Source organism: Zalophus californianus, chromosome 10, assembly GCF_009762305.2.
Source record: "Zalophus californianus isolate mZalCal1 chromosome 10, mZalCal1.pri.v2, whole genome shotgun sequence".
Lineage (NCBI taxonomy): Eukaryota > Metazoa > Chordata > Mammalia > Carnivora > Otariidae > Zalophus > Zalophus californianus.
The window spans coordinates 104,964,883-104,982,153 of NC_045604.1; the positions used below are offsets into that span (position 1 = coordinate 104,964,883).

Consider the following 17,271-nt stretch of genomic DNA (forward strand, 5'->3'; position numbering starts at 1 on the left):
AGGTGGGCGGGGCCGGAAGCCAGGCCACTCTCGCGAGGCCGGGCAGAGCGGAGCTGGGAGGCCCCGTACGGTGTGGAGGTCGTTGGTGTCACTTGCCAGCCGTCTGCGCCTTCTCCTGCCGCTCCGCTCCCCGCCAGCTTCAACTATGTTCTCCGCCCTCGCCCGCCCTGCCGGCGCCGTTCTCCGCCGCAGCTTCAGCACCTCGGCCCAGGTAGGCCCGATGAGGGGCTTCCTGCAGGTGGAGGGCCCCCGGCCGGGGCCACGTGGGTTCTGAGCTCGCGAGCAGCCCTGATCCCCGGGCTAGCCTACACCGCAGGGTCGTCCGGTACCGACCCGCGCCTGTGGCGCCCTGGGCCGGCCAGGACACTGGAAGGGACGTGCCGAAAGAAAGCCGGGTCCGGCTCTTCCCCCCGGACCACCAGAGAGCCTCCACTTGGTCCGCACAACTTCAGGGTTGAGAAGGTTTGGCTGTAGGGCCGAAAATAACTTACGCTTGTAGGCAACTTTCTGTAGTACTTTAAGCGACTAACCTTGTTCTTGTAGCATCCGTACAAATAACGTGTATTAACTCCATAGTGCAGGCGGACTGAGATACCGAGGTAGAGAACTGGTCCAAGGTTACAGTCATTCGTCCAGAGAATTAAAAGTCCGCTCTCCTGCCCGCTGTGAGTGGGTTTTGGATCATCAGGCTTTCCCTCTTAAGAACGCTAAGACGCTGCCTCCTCTTCAGGACCCTTTTGAAGGCTCCTGCTTGCTGTGGGCTGACTGGGCCTGCCCCCCAGGTGTGGTGACTGTGCAGGGCTTGGTTTGGTAGTGCTTAAGCCTAAGCTATTTTTAGTCCTCTTCAAGGATGGTGGTTCTCTAACTCCGGTGTGTGTTAGAATCACCTGGAAGCTAATGAAGAACAGGCCAGGGTGCATTGAGGGAGGGTAGGACCTGCACCTTTTCTATGTTTACCAGGTGCCCCAGGTGATTCTAATATAACTATAGTTTGAGAACCCAGGAGATACTCACATTGCCTCTTTATTGCACCCAAGAGGGAGTTGAGGAGTAAAGGAGATTCCAGATTTCTGCTTTAGCTTCTGTCCTTCAGATCAGCTTCTTGTGCATTCAGTTCATTTGAAAAATAAGTACACAAGTAAGAGCATTGAGTATCCGTGCTCGCCAACATCTGTGCTGGGTGCTGCAGGAGATACCAAGATGAGCAAGGGGTGGTACTTGAGATAGGCCCCAAATGAGTAAACTTAGGACAGGTGGAGGTACTGAAGACTGATGCTGAGGCGTGGGAGAAGGGAACTGAACTCCGGTTAAGACTGTGAGATTTGCTAAGGGACGGTTGGGTGAGGGGTATCAGAATGAAGGACACAAAGACTTCGGGCTTTGAAATTGCTGAGATGAGAAAGGCTGCTGGAAGAGTGGATTTGGGTAGGGGGAGGATATCAGGAGCTCAGTTTGAGATGTTGAATTTAAAATGCATATGGGACATACAAGTGGTGATACTGGAAGGCACTAGGGTAAGTGAGAATGATGAGCTTGAGTGAAGTAGGTACATTGGTCTAGAGACTTTGGATCCTGTATCTTTTTTTTTTTTTAAGAGTGTGGGGGAGGGGGCAAGGGAGAGAGAGAATCTCAAGCAGACCCCATTCCCATCGCTGAGCCTGGGGCTCAATCCCACAACCCTGAGATCACCACCCAAGTGGAAATCAAGAGGCTTAACTGACTGAGCCACCCAGGTGCTCCTGGATCCTTAACAGCAAAAATGTATCAAGAGCACAGACTCAATATATTTATTTCTGCAGTTATATACTAATATATATGTTACAACGCAAAAAATAGAACTTTAAAAACAAATCATAATAGACATATTTTAAAGCAAACTTATAAATGAAGTGTTACCCATTTGCAAAAGTTGCTGAGCGCGTGTGCTGTTAACAACCACTCAGTGCAGAAAAGATGAGCAAGTTTGGAAATTGGTCTTCTGCAAAGAGATCATGAGTTAATCTCTGCAATACCACAGATTCTTTCTACATTGTGAAGATTCCACCACTGAAGGACTGTATTTTTATACATATTAACTAAATTGATGAAACTTTGTAATATACAAATAATGACATCACCTCAACACTGAAAGCAACAGAATGAGTGAGGAGGTCATCTTATGTGTCATAAGGGACTGATTCACTTACAGACCCTAGTGAGGGCATCAGGTCAGTTCCTTTCTTTCCTTTTCCTTCCTTCCTTCTTTTTTACTTTCCCATTTTCAAGTAATTCTACACCCAGTGTGGGGCTCTACAGTGGAACCACTGCACTAGTCAGCCTTGGAAGCCAGTCTGAGTAATCTGGGCATGAGGGACTTCAAGGAGATTTTTGAGTAAGGAAGTGAAATGATCAAAAGTTAATTTTCAGAAGGATGGTTTTGAGGTGGAGCTGAGGGCCTAGGGTAGATAATAGAATGGGAAGGAAGGTGGGGGGAAGGTTGGGAAAATGTTTGAGATGCCAAATCCTCCAAGTTCTAACTGGGTGTCTCTAATAAGGGAAGAGGCAGGAAGTGGTTCTAAGGGTTTGAATTTGGGAGAACACAGGTACTATTTGGGAACAGGGTGGGAGAGGTAGAAAGCATCCATTTATTTAGACGGTTGGGCTTATGGGACCATTGGAATGCCTAACAGCTGGGAATGTGGGAGTTGGAATTGGAGGTCCCTAGGAGTAGAGACAAGATGTGAGAGTGATTGACTGAAGATCGAGAAGTGGTGAGATTGCCAGCCCTCGATTCTGGGCTGATCTGGCTAGTTACATTTTCTGGGAAGTCAAGGGTCCCCCTTTACAGCACCAATTTAATAAAAAAAAAATCACAACTGAAGTCAAGATTTTTAAGTTGTATGTGCTTTTAGAGTTTACCTTTCTTAAGCAGATGACACAGTGTGGGTTTTGTCTGTCTGGGCTTTGGTTTCGGGGTTTGCTAACCAAAGTCCATTATTCCTAGTGGCCCTTGCCGTAGAATGCGGTCTGCAGTGAGTATAGGGACCCAAAGCAGATGAATCTGCCCGAGAGGACCACATGTGGTGCTTCAGGTTCTTGTCCCTGCTATTAGTTTGTTTCCTTCCTTGGCAGCTCCCTGCTGGCCCAGAATAGGCTCCCCTTCTCATTTGTAAGGTTAGAGTAGCAATAAGCTCACCAAGGAGCTTCGTTTAGGCCTTGAGGGAGCCCTAGTGGGGAAGGGTACCTTTTGTATAATGAGAGAGAGCTGTAGGGCATGGCTTAGAAGAGATGTTTTTTCCTAAGCGTTTCTTCCTTTTTTTTTTTTTTTTTTTTTTAAGCCCAAATTGAAGAATCAAGTTGCTTGTGTTTGGCTTGTATCCTACTTCTTCATTTGCTATCTTTTGGGGCCCGGGTATATTACAACTTCTGTGCCTTAGTTCCTCATCTGTGAAGTGAGTCCGTTAATATGACTTAATGGAGTCTGAGAATCAGGTAAGGAAAGCTGTAGCTCAGTACCAGCCACAGGGCAGACCTGATGAATGGCCCGCGGCTACCATCTTGCTGGCGTTCCCAGTAGATAAGGTTGCTGGATCGCGGGAGTTTCAGGTGAAGTTCTGTATAATAAATTCTGCCCCTCATGGGAAAGGTTACCAAGAGGCAGTCATTCGCTTAGTTGTTGGAAATGGCTGGGGTGGGGGTGGCTGTAAGTCCCATTTGGTCGTCATCCTTCAGAGACTCCTCTTCCTCCTTAAATGCTGGTGTTCACAGGGCTCTGTCCCTAGTGCTCCTGTCACTGTGTTCCCTTTTGTATTTTGTCCACATCTGGGGCTACCATTAATCTCAGTGCAGATGCATAGGGCCTCCAGACCAAGCCTTTAGCCTACTGGGCACGTGTGTGTCTGGATGTTTCAAGGGGCTCAAACTCAGCATGCAAAACAGAACTCATTATTCTTTGTCCCAAACCCCTTACCGCTCCTGAGTTCCCTCTCTTGCTTAAAGGCAGTGTTGTCATCCCAGGTTCCTCCCTCCACTCACCATCTAGATGGAAGGGGAGGAGAGGTGACTGAATCCCTTGTAGCCCGCCCATCCTTCCTGCTTGCCTGGATCCCACCCTTGAGTCATGCTCGGACTATTACAGTAGTCTCCTGCCTCCATTCTTGGATATTTCCAGGCCGTCTTCCATTCTGCCTCATATCTTTTAAAAACACAGTTCTGGACATGTTTTCCCCAGCTTCTAAGACCTTTCACCGATTCCCCATTACCCAGAAGGGCCAGATAGACTCTGCTAGGCTCTCAGCTTTGTCCTTACCTACTTCCTTCTTCCATATGCGTCCAGCAATGCCCGAGCCGTAGAGGACTGCTTCCCTTCACTAGGCCGTACTCCATAGCTCCAACCCCTAGCGTCCATCTGGTAAACTGCTGCTCCTCCTTCAAAACCTCCTCACGCTTAATTCTCTCCTAGTGTCTACCTCCGTGGCACTTGTCACACTAGATGCTGTTTATTCGGTTTGCACGCCTTTTGGTGTGCAGGTCTTGTCATTGGTGCTAGCAGGTCAGCCTGGCGTGTGGCAGGTAGGAAGTCCATGCCTATTGAATTGGAGGTGAGCCTTAAAGATGAATAAGCAGCCCCTTTGGAAGACAGTCGGGCACTTTGTCAAAGATTAAATGTGGAGTTGCCACATGACTCCTCAATCCCACTCCTTGGTATAAGAAAAAGAAGGGGATTAAGTGATGGCGGTCTAGATTTCGACAGCTCTGAAGTAGCTGTCGAATGTCAAGTCTTTTGACTTCTAGCTCCAGCCTTCTAGATGTTAGCAAGGCAGTCGAGTCTCTCAACTGTATCACTTTTTAACTCTTCCCTGCGGCCGACATGCCCAGAGCCACCTGCTGCGCGTTCTGCCTGGCTTGGTGTGCAGTAGTGATTCTCAGACTTCGGCCAGTGCCAGAGTCACCCGGAAATGGTTGGCTATACAGAGGCCTGAGCCCTGTCCTACTTTGAGGAGCCTGGTCCTCTGTGGGCTTTGTTAGCCCGGCAGGTAATCCTGATAGACCCCGAAGTGTGGGGCACAGGTGCCTGAGGCTGCAGATCTAACTTAACTGCTAGGGAGGGAGCCTTTCGAAACACACATCCCTCCTGATGCTGCGTGCCCCCCTCCCCCATCAGCTCCTTTCCCTTGTCCCCTCCAGAGTCAGCAGAGCTCTTCCCCATTCTGCTTCTCCACGTACAGTGAACGGCCTGTTGGGAGGTGCTCAGTATGTGTGTGTTTATAGTTAAAACTGCAGGTTGATTTATAGTTAAAACTGCAGGTTGAGTGGCAGGTGCCCGAGTAGAGCTTGTTCATCGTTCGGGGGGTGTTTGCAGTAGGACCCCGACTGTCAAAGCAGCTGTGGACATAGGTTCCCTGTTTCCCGGAGATAAGCCTCTACGCTTCAGAAGAAAACCGGACCTTTGGACTGGTAGAAATTCGACGCTGGTGTCTCATTTGGCACCACAGCAATAAAAGAGACCCAGCACGATATTTTATGGGCTATCACGTGCCTACTTCTAATACTGATCTGTATTAAGAGTCCTTTCTCTGTGCCTTTTAGAACAATGCGAAAGTAGCCGTGCTAGGGGCTTCCGGAGGAATCGGGCAGCCTCTTGCGCTTCTCCTCAAGAACAGTCCCTTGGTGAGCCGCCTGACCCTCTACGATATTGCTCATACGCCCGGAGTGGCCGCCGATCTGAGCCACATCGAGACCAGAGCAACCGTGAAAGGTACTGGACATGCTGAGCCTGGAGACTTTGCTTCCCTTCTCCCCAGTAGAGCAGGGTCCAAGCGATAGAACACGGTTCTTCAGTGAAAGTAGATCAGAAACGCGGGGTTTCCACGTGCATCGTAGAACTGAATTCACAGTGACTACATCTTTTTGGACTTGAGCTTGTAAAAAATTTAAATAGCAGCATCTTTCAGAAAAACAAAGGTGATCTAATCTTCCCATTTTTAATTTTTTTCTCATTTTGAAAAGTAATAGGATGGGGACTTTCGGGGACTTCTGGAGATTGGGGTGCAGTAGGAATGCTGTACCCCCCGGGGCTGCAGGTTGCCTTCCCGTGCCCTGGGCCAGCCCTCCTGCCACCCTAGGCTCCTCTGCCAGGTTCCCAGAAGCACAGCCTCCTTAGGGAGATGTGCTCTTCCTGCCAGGCAAACAGGTGTATGCCATCCAAGAAGTAATTCGTCATCATACATACCATAAATCCTGGTTATTTTACCTTTACTTTATAGCAGTATTTACCCCCGTCCCCAAATTCTTGGTTAAGTCATTTTTAAAGCGGCGCTATAATTTACCATTTGTTTAGTGTATTACCTATACTGTTGGCCACTGAGCAATTTCCTATTTTGCTCTACTCTAAATTCAAATATGTAAGCCGTGACGAACATCTTCATCCTTACATCTTGTTTCTTAGAAGCCAGAAGTCGAATCAGTAGGTATGACTGTAAAGTCCCAAATTGCGGTCCAGAAAGGTGGTAGTCATTTCTGTCTCTGCTGGCCATGCGTGGGAATGCCCTGCGTGATGGTGTTCACACGCGCCCTCAGCCGGTGGGCACAACTTGGGAGGTCAGCTGTCAGCTCGGATGTTTTTGTGCTTTCCGTAATCTCTGAATTTGTTGGCTCATTTTCTTTTGGAGCTTCTGAAAGCTCCTGCAATAAGGGAAAAGTCCACATCAAAGCAGATTTTGGTCGTCGGAGCAAATTTCCCTTGCAGCCTTTGAAAATGGACCTTTTTTTCTCCTCAGATGATAGGAATAAACAAGAGATACCAATACTTAGAGTCCTTCTTTATCAGCACCATGATTTTCTCACGTGGCTTTCAGTGTGTCTTCGGATCTGACCCCGAGATGGAGCATTTGTTAGGATGCCCGGGCGGTGGGGGGCAGGAATAAGCAGCTCTTGGAACTGGGAGCCAGGAAGGCCTTACAGGTGCTAGCGGGTCCGATAAAGACAAGTGGCTGAACTTGGGGCGGGGGGAGAGGTGGCTAGACAGTTGATCCATTCCACAGGGGGGTGGGACCTAGGCAGTTGGAGGCTGGAGGAAAGTGGTGTGAAAGGCGGCTGGAACAGTCGGACCCAGCGGGGGCCCTCTTCCCCTGGCTCCGTCCCCACAACTGTGCTCGCCTCTCCAGATCAGAAAAGGTGAACTTGCTCTCTCCTGGGGCGGGGGTGTCTAGGCTACCTCGGACCTGAGCAGCTGCCGGATTGCCTGAAAGGCTGCGATGTGGTGGTTATTCCAGCAGGAGTCCCGAGAAAACCAGGTGTGTTTGGAAGCCTTGCCTCGCATATCCCTGGCAGTGAGGTGGGGATGTGGTTTTCCATTACAGTGGATCGAGTCAGTGTCTCCGTGGCAGAGAAGAATTCCAGAGGCTCCCCAGTCCCTCTGGGATAGAGAGGCGTCCCTTTCTTGGCCCAGCCCGTGTCTGCCATGTCTGTGCCCTGCCCGGTCTTGTGCTCCTGTGCATGCTGTCTGCCTGGAGTGTCTTTCCTCCACCTTCTGCTCGGGAGCTCTTGCTGATCCCTGAGGATCCTCCTCAGATACCTCCCTCCCTGAGGCCCCTCCCCGCCTTCCACCCCCTCCACTTGACACACTAGGTTGTTTTTCCTACAAGATAGGTTGGCTTGGAACAGGCACCCTGTGTCTCTAATGTTTGGTTTCCCTGGAACAACTGACACACAGCACTGGGCGGTTCATTTGGTGCTTTGTGACCATCTTGAATTTCTCAGGCATGACCCGGGATGACCTGTTCAACACCAATGCCTCCATTGTGGCCACCCTGTCTGCTGCCTGCGCCCAGCACTGCCCCGAGGCCATGATCTGCGTCATTTCCAATCCGGTGAGTGCCGCTGGCCGGTGGGCCGCTAATGCCATGCCAGGAGCCCACATTGAGGAGAAGGAGGTGGAGGTGCTTACAGGGCCCAAGATCCAATTAAGGGGCATCAGCAGGCACGTGGGATGAACTAAGTGTGAATTCCAGCCTGGTTTTCCCACCACTCATGTGCCTTTGGGCAAATCACTCAAGTCACTTCTCTCTGTGTCCGTTTCTCCACCTGCAAAGTCCATTCTTGAGGCTCCGTTCAGCCCTGATTGTGGTGGCCCATTAACCGCTTTTACCCTGTTCTGCTCGGGGTTTGCGATTCCTGGTTCCCCATCAGGCTTGCTCAGCCACCCCGGGCCCTGCTCGTGGGTTTTTGTGAGGAGCTTCTCCTTTGATTCCCAAAAGCACACATGCAGTACCCACACATGCGCCCCCCCCCCCCCCCGCCTCCCCAGCAGTCCCTTGGGTTGCATCGGCCGGCAGCGCACTCTGTGCCTCCTTCCCAGGTGAAGCCGGCCTCTGAGGCTCAGGTCCTGGGTGGAAATGCAGTGACAGTGATGTTGACTGGGGGCTGTGCCCGCCAATCCACGCCCAGAGCTTGTCCCCAGGGCCTCTGAGGAGCCGATCCCCAACTAGCTCACCCTTCTCAGGGCAACCGGTCTGCAGTAGGGAGCAGTCACCGCTTTTGCTAACCTAGCGCCTAACGTAAATCCTGCGGTTGGGTTGCATCTTTATCATGCTCTCTCTGTGCACCAGGCCCTGTGTCAGCGCTTGCTGTCTCTTTAAGTCCTGTAACCTTCACGGCCTCGGGAGGTGGTCGTCTCTGCCGTGAGGAAACCAGTTGCCCAGGCTTACCTCTCAGAGTGGCCGAGGTGGGACTTGACCCGAGGCCGTCTGAGGTTTTAGCCCTGCGCAGTGCGCTGCTTTGTTCAGGTGTCGGCCCCAGTGGGAGCGGGAGGTGTCCTGTGGAGTCAGCCTCACTGTTAGGTTGACAGCTGGAAGGTCGCGTGCACATCCAAGCCATGGACCCTGGGGGCCCCTACGGGGAGGAGCGCCTGTCTCCATGAAGGGTTCTTTGTGGGGGATGGGGGGGAGTAGAAAGTTGGCCCACCGTGACCTGTTCCACCACGAGGGCAGCTTGCCTGTAAACAGAGTTACCGGGGCAGTTTGGCCCCTTAGGACTTGTTAGTGGTCTGGGGAAGAGATGTTTCCGTCTGTGGCATGTCTCATCTCTCAGGGTGAGGGCAAGTTATGCCTCTCTCTTGCATTTGCCAGGTGAACTCCACCATCCCAATCGCAACGGAAGTTTTCAAGAAACACGGAGTCTACAACCCCAATAAAATCTTCGGGGTGACGACCCTGGACATTGTCAGAGCCAACACTTTCATTGCGGAACTGAAGGTAAGGGACGCATCGGTGTTCTTCAGGCTCCCTTCCGGCCGTCCTTGGCTGATCGATGAGCATAGGAGACCAGGGGATCTCCAGTGCTCTTGGGGCCAGCCCTGGTGGGGCAGAGGAGCTCTCAGGTTTCCTTGGGGGATCCATACAGACCCCTGCAGGTTTAAACCGCAGCCAGTTGGAGTCTTGACTCTGCTCCCTCTCTGTCCTCTCTGGTGTGAGGGACCAGGCTTTTCCCCGGACTTCTCACTGCCTCAGCTGGGCTGTGCTAAGTTCCTTGCCTCTAAAAACTAGAACTAACAGGATTTACCTGCTAATGGTATCTGTCATTAAATGAATAAAATCGGCAAACATGAAGAATTGGGAACATTCCTGAAGTCCTGAGATGTCAGGATCATCGATCCTGGCATGTAGTTCTGACTGCAGTCACCTGCAGCTTGCTGGGCTGCTGACCTGGCCACTGGGCCTGTCCTGGGGCGGGGGGGGGGGGGCGGGGGGCACCAGCGCCAGTGCTGGCATCCTCAGCAGAACCACTTCCTCCGGCCTGTGGAAGTGTCTTGAGGGGAAGCAAGGGGAGCACTTCATCAGCCCATGAGAGGCTTTCTGGGATAGATGTAACTTCAGGCCAGTTTTTGCTGGCTTTGCAGATGAGGGGGCCTCTCTAAAGTAGGAACAGTTGTCCTGCACACATGAGACTGTTGACCTTGATCATATGCCCCATGTGCCAGACAGGTCTGCTTCTGGAGTGTGGTGCCCTGCTTTCGTTCATGCTGTGGCACATCCTCAGCCCCTGCCCTAGGGGCGGGGGTCCCAGAGATCCAGAAGACAGGGCCAGGCCTTGGGATTCAAGAGCCAGTGGAATGTAAAAACCATTTGGGCGCGGACGTGGAGGGTGGCTGTCTGAGTCGGGACAGGCTTTCCGGAGGAGCTTGCATTCCCGCTGAGTCTGACCAAGGACAGCCCGGGAGGGTGGGGTTCGGGCCTCTTGAGGCTCACAGCCCAGCTTCCTGGGAGCCACAGTGCTCATTCTCTTTGGGCTTTTGGGGTGTTCCCAGCTCTTGGGGGCCAAAGCACGCCATCTCCCCCGGGTCCCTGGTCCTGCTGCAACACACTAGCTACATGTAGCTGCCCGTGGCTATGTAAATTACTTAGAATTACAGAAAATTAGAAATTCGTGTCCTCCATTGTACTGGCCACATTTCAGATGCTCGGTAGCCACATGTGGCTCCTGTGTTCTCGCAGAAAGTTCTACAGGATGGTGCTGTCATAGCCTGGGAAGTTCTACTGTTTGAGGTGGAGGAAGGGGGATCTTGGCCCCTGGCAGAGAACCTAGTGCTTGTCAAGCTTCAGTTAAGTGAATTGTCCTCTCCCTCAGGCTCTCTGGCATTCTGGAAAAATCCTGATTTGTATCAGGAATGAAAGTTGGCCCTTAAAGCTCCAGTGTCTGGAGCCTCCCTCAGCCTCTCAGCCATCTTCCGCCACTTTGCCACCTTCTCTTGGCTTTTCTGCTAATGTGATACATGTTCTTTATGGCCCCAGGCCTTTGGTCTTCCTGCTCCTTTTGCCTAGAATACACTTCCTTTGGCAAAGTCATGCTGCTGTTTCCCGGATGAAGTTAAATCTGTCCCAGAAAGCCTCTCCCGGGCTGATGAAGTGCTCCCCTTGCTTCCAGAGCCGCCCTGTGTGGCCATCTCAGCCCAGCACATGGGGACGTCACTAGTCTCTGTCTCGTAATCGACAGTGAGGGTCTCAAAAGCAGGGCCTCCTGCCTGTGTCCCTGGTGACTGGTACACTGCCTCGGCACGTAGGCGCCACTGTGTGAGCTTCCTGCTCCGCAAACTTGGTCCTGCGGGGTCTGCCCCCCTCAACGCTGGGTCTCCCTTCCCGGGCAAGGCGGATTCCTAACTTAGGGCTGCTGTCTTTAGCAGCTGCGGCATTTAGGGAAGGTGGCATCGTTGGGGGACTGCTCACATCCCTCCCTTAACTCCCACCAGATTCTTTTTTTTTTTTTTTTTGGACCGTCTTAAGAAATACCTGGTCCGGGGCGCCTGGGTGGCTCAGTTGGTTAAGCGTCTGCCTTCGGCTCAAGTCATGATCTCAGGGTCCTGGGATCGAGCCCCAAGTCGGGCTCCTTGCTCCTCAGGGAGCCTGCTTCTCCCTCTCCCTCTCCCTCTCCCTCTGTCTGCCTGCCCCCTGCTGTGGTCTCTGTCTCTCTGTGTCAAATGAATAAATTAAAAAAATCTTAAAAACAGAAAAACACCTGGTCCGCAGATTGGTATTGTGCCTCCAGTTTAACAAATGAATCAGCCTCTCCTATTAAGCCCTGACAAAGAACCATGGTGTTTTGACCCCTTACAGCTCAGTTTTATTCTGTCCTGATCACTGTGAGTTGACAGACTTCTCACCCCCTGGTTTTCTGGAATTGTTTTGAATTTTGCTCTACAATGAGGGGGAGTGAATTGGACTCATTCTCTGTGACCAAGTATGGGGACGTGAATCTGGGCTGGTGCATGGGGAATGACCTTAGCTCTAGGGAAGAGGACTCTTCTCTGATTCTCAGAAGATAACCAGACTGATAGGGACCAATGGGGGGATCCTACAAGGAGGCAGTTTTCTGCTCCCTGTAAAGGAAGACCCTCAAAGTGACCTCACCAAGTGACACGTACTCCTTGCTGCGCCGCTCCAACTGATGTTCCATGCGGGTGGTGGGGCCATGGCAGGAGATCTGAACACAGCTGGACTCAGGCTTCTGTGGTTTCTTTGTTCTGACTTCTGTGGATTTTTTCCAGTATTGGTGCTTTGCGTGGATATGACATAGTTTATACTTAAAAAGCTTTAAAAATTAACAAAGCTTCATACTTTGGTGGCCAGGGTTTGGATCCTGCTCGAGTCAATGTTCCTGTCATTGGTGGCCATGCTGGGAAGACCATCATCCCCCTGATCTCCCAGGTAAGTGTGTCACCTTGCCAGGAAGCCGTGAGACTGGGAGCACCTTTAAGAGGTTCCACCTCGAGGTCCTGAAGACAGACTGAAAAAGAACGAAGCATCTGTCGTATTTTGAGAGAATTCCTGCTGTGGGTATAGCCCCAGCCATTATCGGGGGTGGGGGCGGTTCTTGAGTGGCCTGCAGGGCTGTGGTCAGGCTCCAGCACTTCGGGGGTCCACACCTGTGGGAGTGAGTGTGGTCAGAAGATGCTCACAGTGGCCAGCTCCCAGCACACAACGAAAACTGCTGCAGGAAACCACTGAATTCCTGGTTGGGTCAGAGCAGGTAAAGCTGCTTTGTGTAAAAATGAGTAGAGGGGCGCCCGGCTGGCTCCGTCGCTAGAGCTTACGACTCTTCATCTCAGCTCCGAGTTTGAGCCCCATGCTGGGTGTAGAGATTACTTAAAAATAAAATGTTTAAAAAAATAAATTAAAAAAAAATGAGTAGAGACAAGGTGAACACCACTGAGAATAAGATATATTAAGTCAGTGTCCTAACCCCTGAGTATAATGCACTGAGGACACAAAATATTTGTGCTGTTCTTGCCAAAAATGCATAACCCTATGAGAAAGGTATGAGGAAACCTACTATAAATCTAAAATGATGGACATTCTACAAAACGAGCGGTCAGTCCTCTTGACAAGTGTCCGGGAAGACAGGACTGCTAGGAAACGGACTGAGGTGGGGTCCTGGGTGAGAACTGCGACAGGAAAGGGACGGTGGTGTTGAAATGGGTGACATTTGAGTAAGGTCTGTAGTTCATGTATCGATGATAATTTCCTAGATCTTCCTAATTGCACTGTGGCTATGTAAATGCTAACATTGGGGTAAGCCGGGTGAGGGAAATCTTTGTGCTATTTTTACAACTTTTCTCTAAGTCTAAAATTAGTCCAAAATATTAAAAGTTCTTTAAAAATGAGTAGGGGTAGGGGGGGTAGGTTGGTGCCCGGCTGGCTTTGTCAGTGGGCACTCGACTCAGTTTTAGGGTTGTGAGTTCAAGCCCCACATTGGATGTGGAGCTCACTTTTAAAAAAGGCCGGGGAGGGGGCTGGTAGGGGCCACAGTACACCTCCCAACAAAGTTGACTTTTTCTTTAAAGAAGAATTGGTCTCGGTTTCCCCTGTCGTGGCAGTGTGGTGGGGGAGGGGTCTGCCACGAGCGGGGGAGGGCTGTGGAGTCTGGGAGTGGTGGCAGCACCTGCTCACGTGGTCCCTGTGGCTTTGGCCCGCAGTGCACTCCCAAGGTGGACCTTCCCCAGGACCAGCTAACAGCCATCACTGGGCGGATCCAGGAGGCCGGCACAGAGGTGGTGAAGGCCAAAGCTGGAGCAGGTGGGTTCTTGGGGGCAGTCCCCAGTTGAAGACCGGAAGGGCCTGGGCAGGCAACGAATGCTCTTCTCGGCTTCCTGTACGTTCACTGGCTAAGCCAGCCTGGTGGCAGGGGGCAGCCCGGCTTTGTGGAGCTGAGTGGCGGTAGACGTCCGTGCCATTCATGAGTTTGTGAAATGAAGAGATGACGACCTAAATTCTTCACAGCTGAAGCTGAAGGTTTTGCAGCTGCTTTATTTAGCTGGGAGGGCAGGCTTGCCCGGATCTTCCAGTCGTGGTACCAGCTCGGCTAACCCGCCTGTGTCCTCCCAGGCTCGGCCACCCTGTCCATGGCGTACGCCGGAGCCCGGTTTGTCTTCTCCCTTGTGGATGCGATGAACGGAAAGGAAGGAGTTGTGGAGTGTTCCTTCGTTAAGTCCCAAGAAGCAGAGTGTGCCTATTTCTCCACCCCGTTAATGCTGGGGGTATGTATCCCAGAGGTTGGGTCTTGTGACGGTGGAAGCAGGTGCGTTCTCTGTACTTAAGATGGGGAGCCCTGGTGTATTTGCTCCATAATTCAGTTTTCCCCTGTGCAGTGACTGCGTCCCAGTGCCTGGGCTGTGCTGGGGGTTTTGAGGGTGGGCCCAAGTCCCAGAAGTAAGAGCAGGAAGAAACTTCAAATGGGGTGGGAACCCTCCTTCCCCGTGGATCAGCCAGCTGGTCAGCAGCTGACGTGGTGTGTTTCTTGATGAAACGCTTGCTCCACCTCAAGGCAGCCGTGGACAGTTCTGAAGGAGAGGCCTCCCTCCACCAGCCTGCATGCTGTACCCTTTGGCTCGTACTTGTTCCTTCTTGTCCCGACCTCAGGCCCACCGAGCCAGATTTCTCTTCCAGGGAGGTCCAGAGAGAGGTTGCTGAGCTGTGAGATGCTCCTGGTTTTCTTCCTGGAGCGTGCTGTAGGTTGTCCACTTGAAGTGGTGGCGTCTAGGACGGAGGCCATCTGGTCACATGGCTTGGCTTCGGCCAGGCTCTTTTGGAGGCAGCTGTCCAGTCTGGTGACTCTTCCTGAGTGTTCGGGGAGTAGACACCGCTAGGTCTCACTCACACACCGTCCAGCCAGCTTTCCATTTCCAATGTGCCGGCAGCTGCTGACATCAGACAGAGGGGTGGCTGACATCAGACAGAGGGGTGGCTGCCTTCATCTCCTGCCCCGAATGAAACAGTTTGGCGATGTGCCGGGCCACCCAGAGGCCCTTCCCACAGACGCCTGGTGTCCAAAGATCCCTGAGACATGGCCCCGGGCCTCGGGGACCCCGTGTGGTGGAGAGACAGGCACTAAGCAGACCCGTTCTGGGACCGGTGCGGCGCGGGTGTGTGCGGTTGGCCTGCAGGCCCTGAGATCAGGGAGGGCTCTCCGGGGAGGCGGCCCAGAAGCCGTGTATGCAGCTGCAGACACACAGGCTGACAGACACCTGCTGTTTTCCTGATGTCTTCCGTCTCACTACTTGATTACATTGGACTTGGGTGGATATTAACCAACTTAGCAAAAGACGAGAACCCAAAAGTATGCTCCGTGTCGAGGAGAATGACATTCAGTGCTGCTAAGGATTGAGTGCTCCGTGTGCCAAGCCGCCCACAGGTGTTCTCATGGCCTCCTTTGGGGTGGATAGTACGCCCGCCCGGTTTCTAGATAAAGAAACCGCCTTGGCCGAGGTGCACATGGAGGGAGTGTCAGGGTCTGGATCCCAGCCGGGGGGCAGTCTACCTGAAGCCCAGGCTCCGGGCACAGCTCACGCCGTCCCAGGGGGCCGGGCTCCCTCGGCAAGCTGCCCCGGGCAGGTGGGCCGGGCAGGGTCATGAAGTTACACGTCAGGTTTTCCTTAACAGCCTCGTTCTTGGAAACCTGTTGTAAAACTTACAGTATTTTCAGTGATCCTTCTTAAAATTGTCCAATTTTACCGCCTTCTGTCTCCAGAAAAAGGGCATTGAGAAGAATCTAGGCATCGGCAAGATCTCCTCTTTCGAAGAGAAGATGATCGCGGAAGCCATCCCCGAGCTGAAGGCCTCCATCAAGAAGGGAGAGGAGTTTGTGAAGAACATGAAATGAGAGGGGCAGCCAGCGAGTCCGCTTCCCCAGCTTACGAAGGCGTCACGTCCCTGTAAAGGCGTCTCCTTCCCCCTGTGTTTTGAGTTGCGTTAACCACAAGTGTGTTAGCGTCGCCATCCCTTCCAAATCAGCGGTCTGTCTGTGGGCGCATCAGTAAAAGCAGGCTTTGATTTTCTTTTTCAAGGTCTCGGCAAACGTGCTTTGTTCCCCGTTCGAGCTGGCTTCAGAGGGCCTGTCTGGCGTCTCCATCATGAATCAGAACAAGATGTTATTTAAATATCAGGCTGACGCATGATGGTTTCATCAGTAGCTTCGACAAAGTCTGAAAAATTTATCAGTAGCTGTTCCTCCCAACCCTGCTCCACACCATTCGTCCCTCGGCTCCGGCCCGATTCCCCAGTGTCCCGGAGTGACAGTTGGTGGCACATGCCCAGTCGCCGTTTTCGGTCCCTGGCTCCTCCCATATGGTGGTTTCTGGCTCAGCTGACAGCTCCGTCTCCTACATCGGAGCTGCCTCGGCCGACCTCTGTCCCGCTCCAAATCTCCTGGACGGGGGCCACCCTAGGCCAGAGCTGTGAAGGCTGGAGCAGGGGCTGAAATGCAGCGCCAGCTGCTGGGCAGCATGGGGGACGCAGGAGGGCTGGCTTCGTGTCTCCAGCAGGACCTAAACAGGAACTTGGCTATATCCTCTGGGCTTGGGGGAAATGTGGGGAATTAGAGCAGGACCTGTTCCCGTTAGTGTCTGGCATGTTCCATTCCTTGGAAAGGGAAACAGAGCCCTGTGCCTGAGAAGGAAGTTGGTGGCCGCAGGTGATGACCTTCCAGTGACCAGGTGAAAGGGCAGGTGGGGGCAGAACTCTGCCCTGGGCAGGACACTCCTCAATCTATAGCAGCTTTTCCTTAAAACTAAAATGGGTGTTATCATTATGACATCATTGTTTTCTTATAAGAGTAATAGGCATCCACGGTTTAAAACCTAAAATGTGGGGCGCCTGGGTGGCTCAGTCTGTTAAAGCGTCTGCCTTCGGCTCAGGTCATGATCTCAAGAGTCCTGGGATCAAGCCCCACATCAGGCTCCTTGCTCAGTGGGGAGTCTGCTTCTTCCTCTCCCTCTGCTGCCCCCCCTGCTTGTTCTGTCTATAAATAAATAAAATCTTAAAAAATAATAATTAAAAATAACCTAAAATGTAGCCAAAAAAAGGAAAATAATCATGGGTGATGGTATCTGTCCTCTTTCGTTTATTTTGAAAGTTGAGATAGGGCCTCATGTGCCATTTTGTAGCCTGCTCTTCTGGTGAAACACCACCCCGCCCCCTGGGTCTAGTTGCTTTAAAGCCATTTTCTGTGTCATCTGTCGTCTTTCCCCCCGCAGCCTTTCTGCAGGCTGACAAGGCTCTGCCAGCTGCTTCTGCCCCAGCTGCAGGGCCCAGTCGGCCTGGCACATCCAAGACGGTAGCTCGTGTGTGGCTGGTGTGTAGGAGCTGCCAGGGAGGCCGCAGGGCTTGTCACTCTTCACGGGGCCCCTGCTGCAGAGCGGGCAGATCTCTTACTTGGCGGCTCAGGGTTCTCGAAAGTGCAAAAGCAGAAACTGCCCGGCAGTAGGACAGGCTCAGAACTGGCCCCGTCCTCGAGGTGAAAGCG

At 52.3% G+C, this 17,271-nt stretch overlaps 1 protein-coding gene across 1 annotated transcript; it reads left to right on the top strand.

Moving 5' to 3' along the window:
• Positions 1–31: 31 nt before the first annotated feature.
• MDH2 (malate dehydrogenase 2) lies at positions 32–15,813 on the top strand. The gene is made up of 9 exons (XM_027612632.2): positions 32–211; positions 5,569–5,737; positions 7,191–7,274; positions 7,741–7,850; positions 9,108–9,233; positions 12,102–12,179; positions 13,448–13,547; positions 13,857–14,008; positions 15,499–15,813. The coding sequence occupies exons 1-9, from the start codon at positions 146–148 to the stop codon at positions 15,628–15,630; spliced, it is 1,017 nt and encodes a 338-aa protein (XP_027468433.1). The 5' UTR covers positions 32–145; the 3' UTR covers positions 15,631–15,813.
• Positions 15,814–17,271: the final 1,458 nt, after the last annotated feature.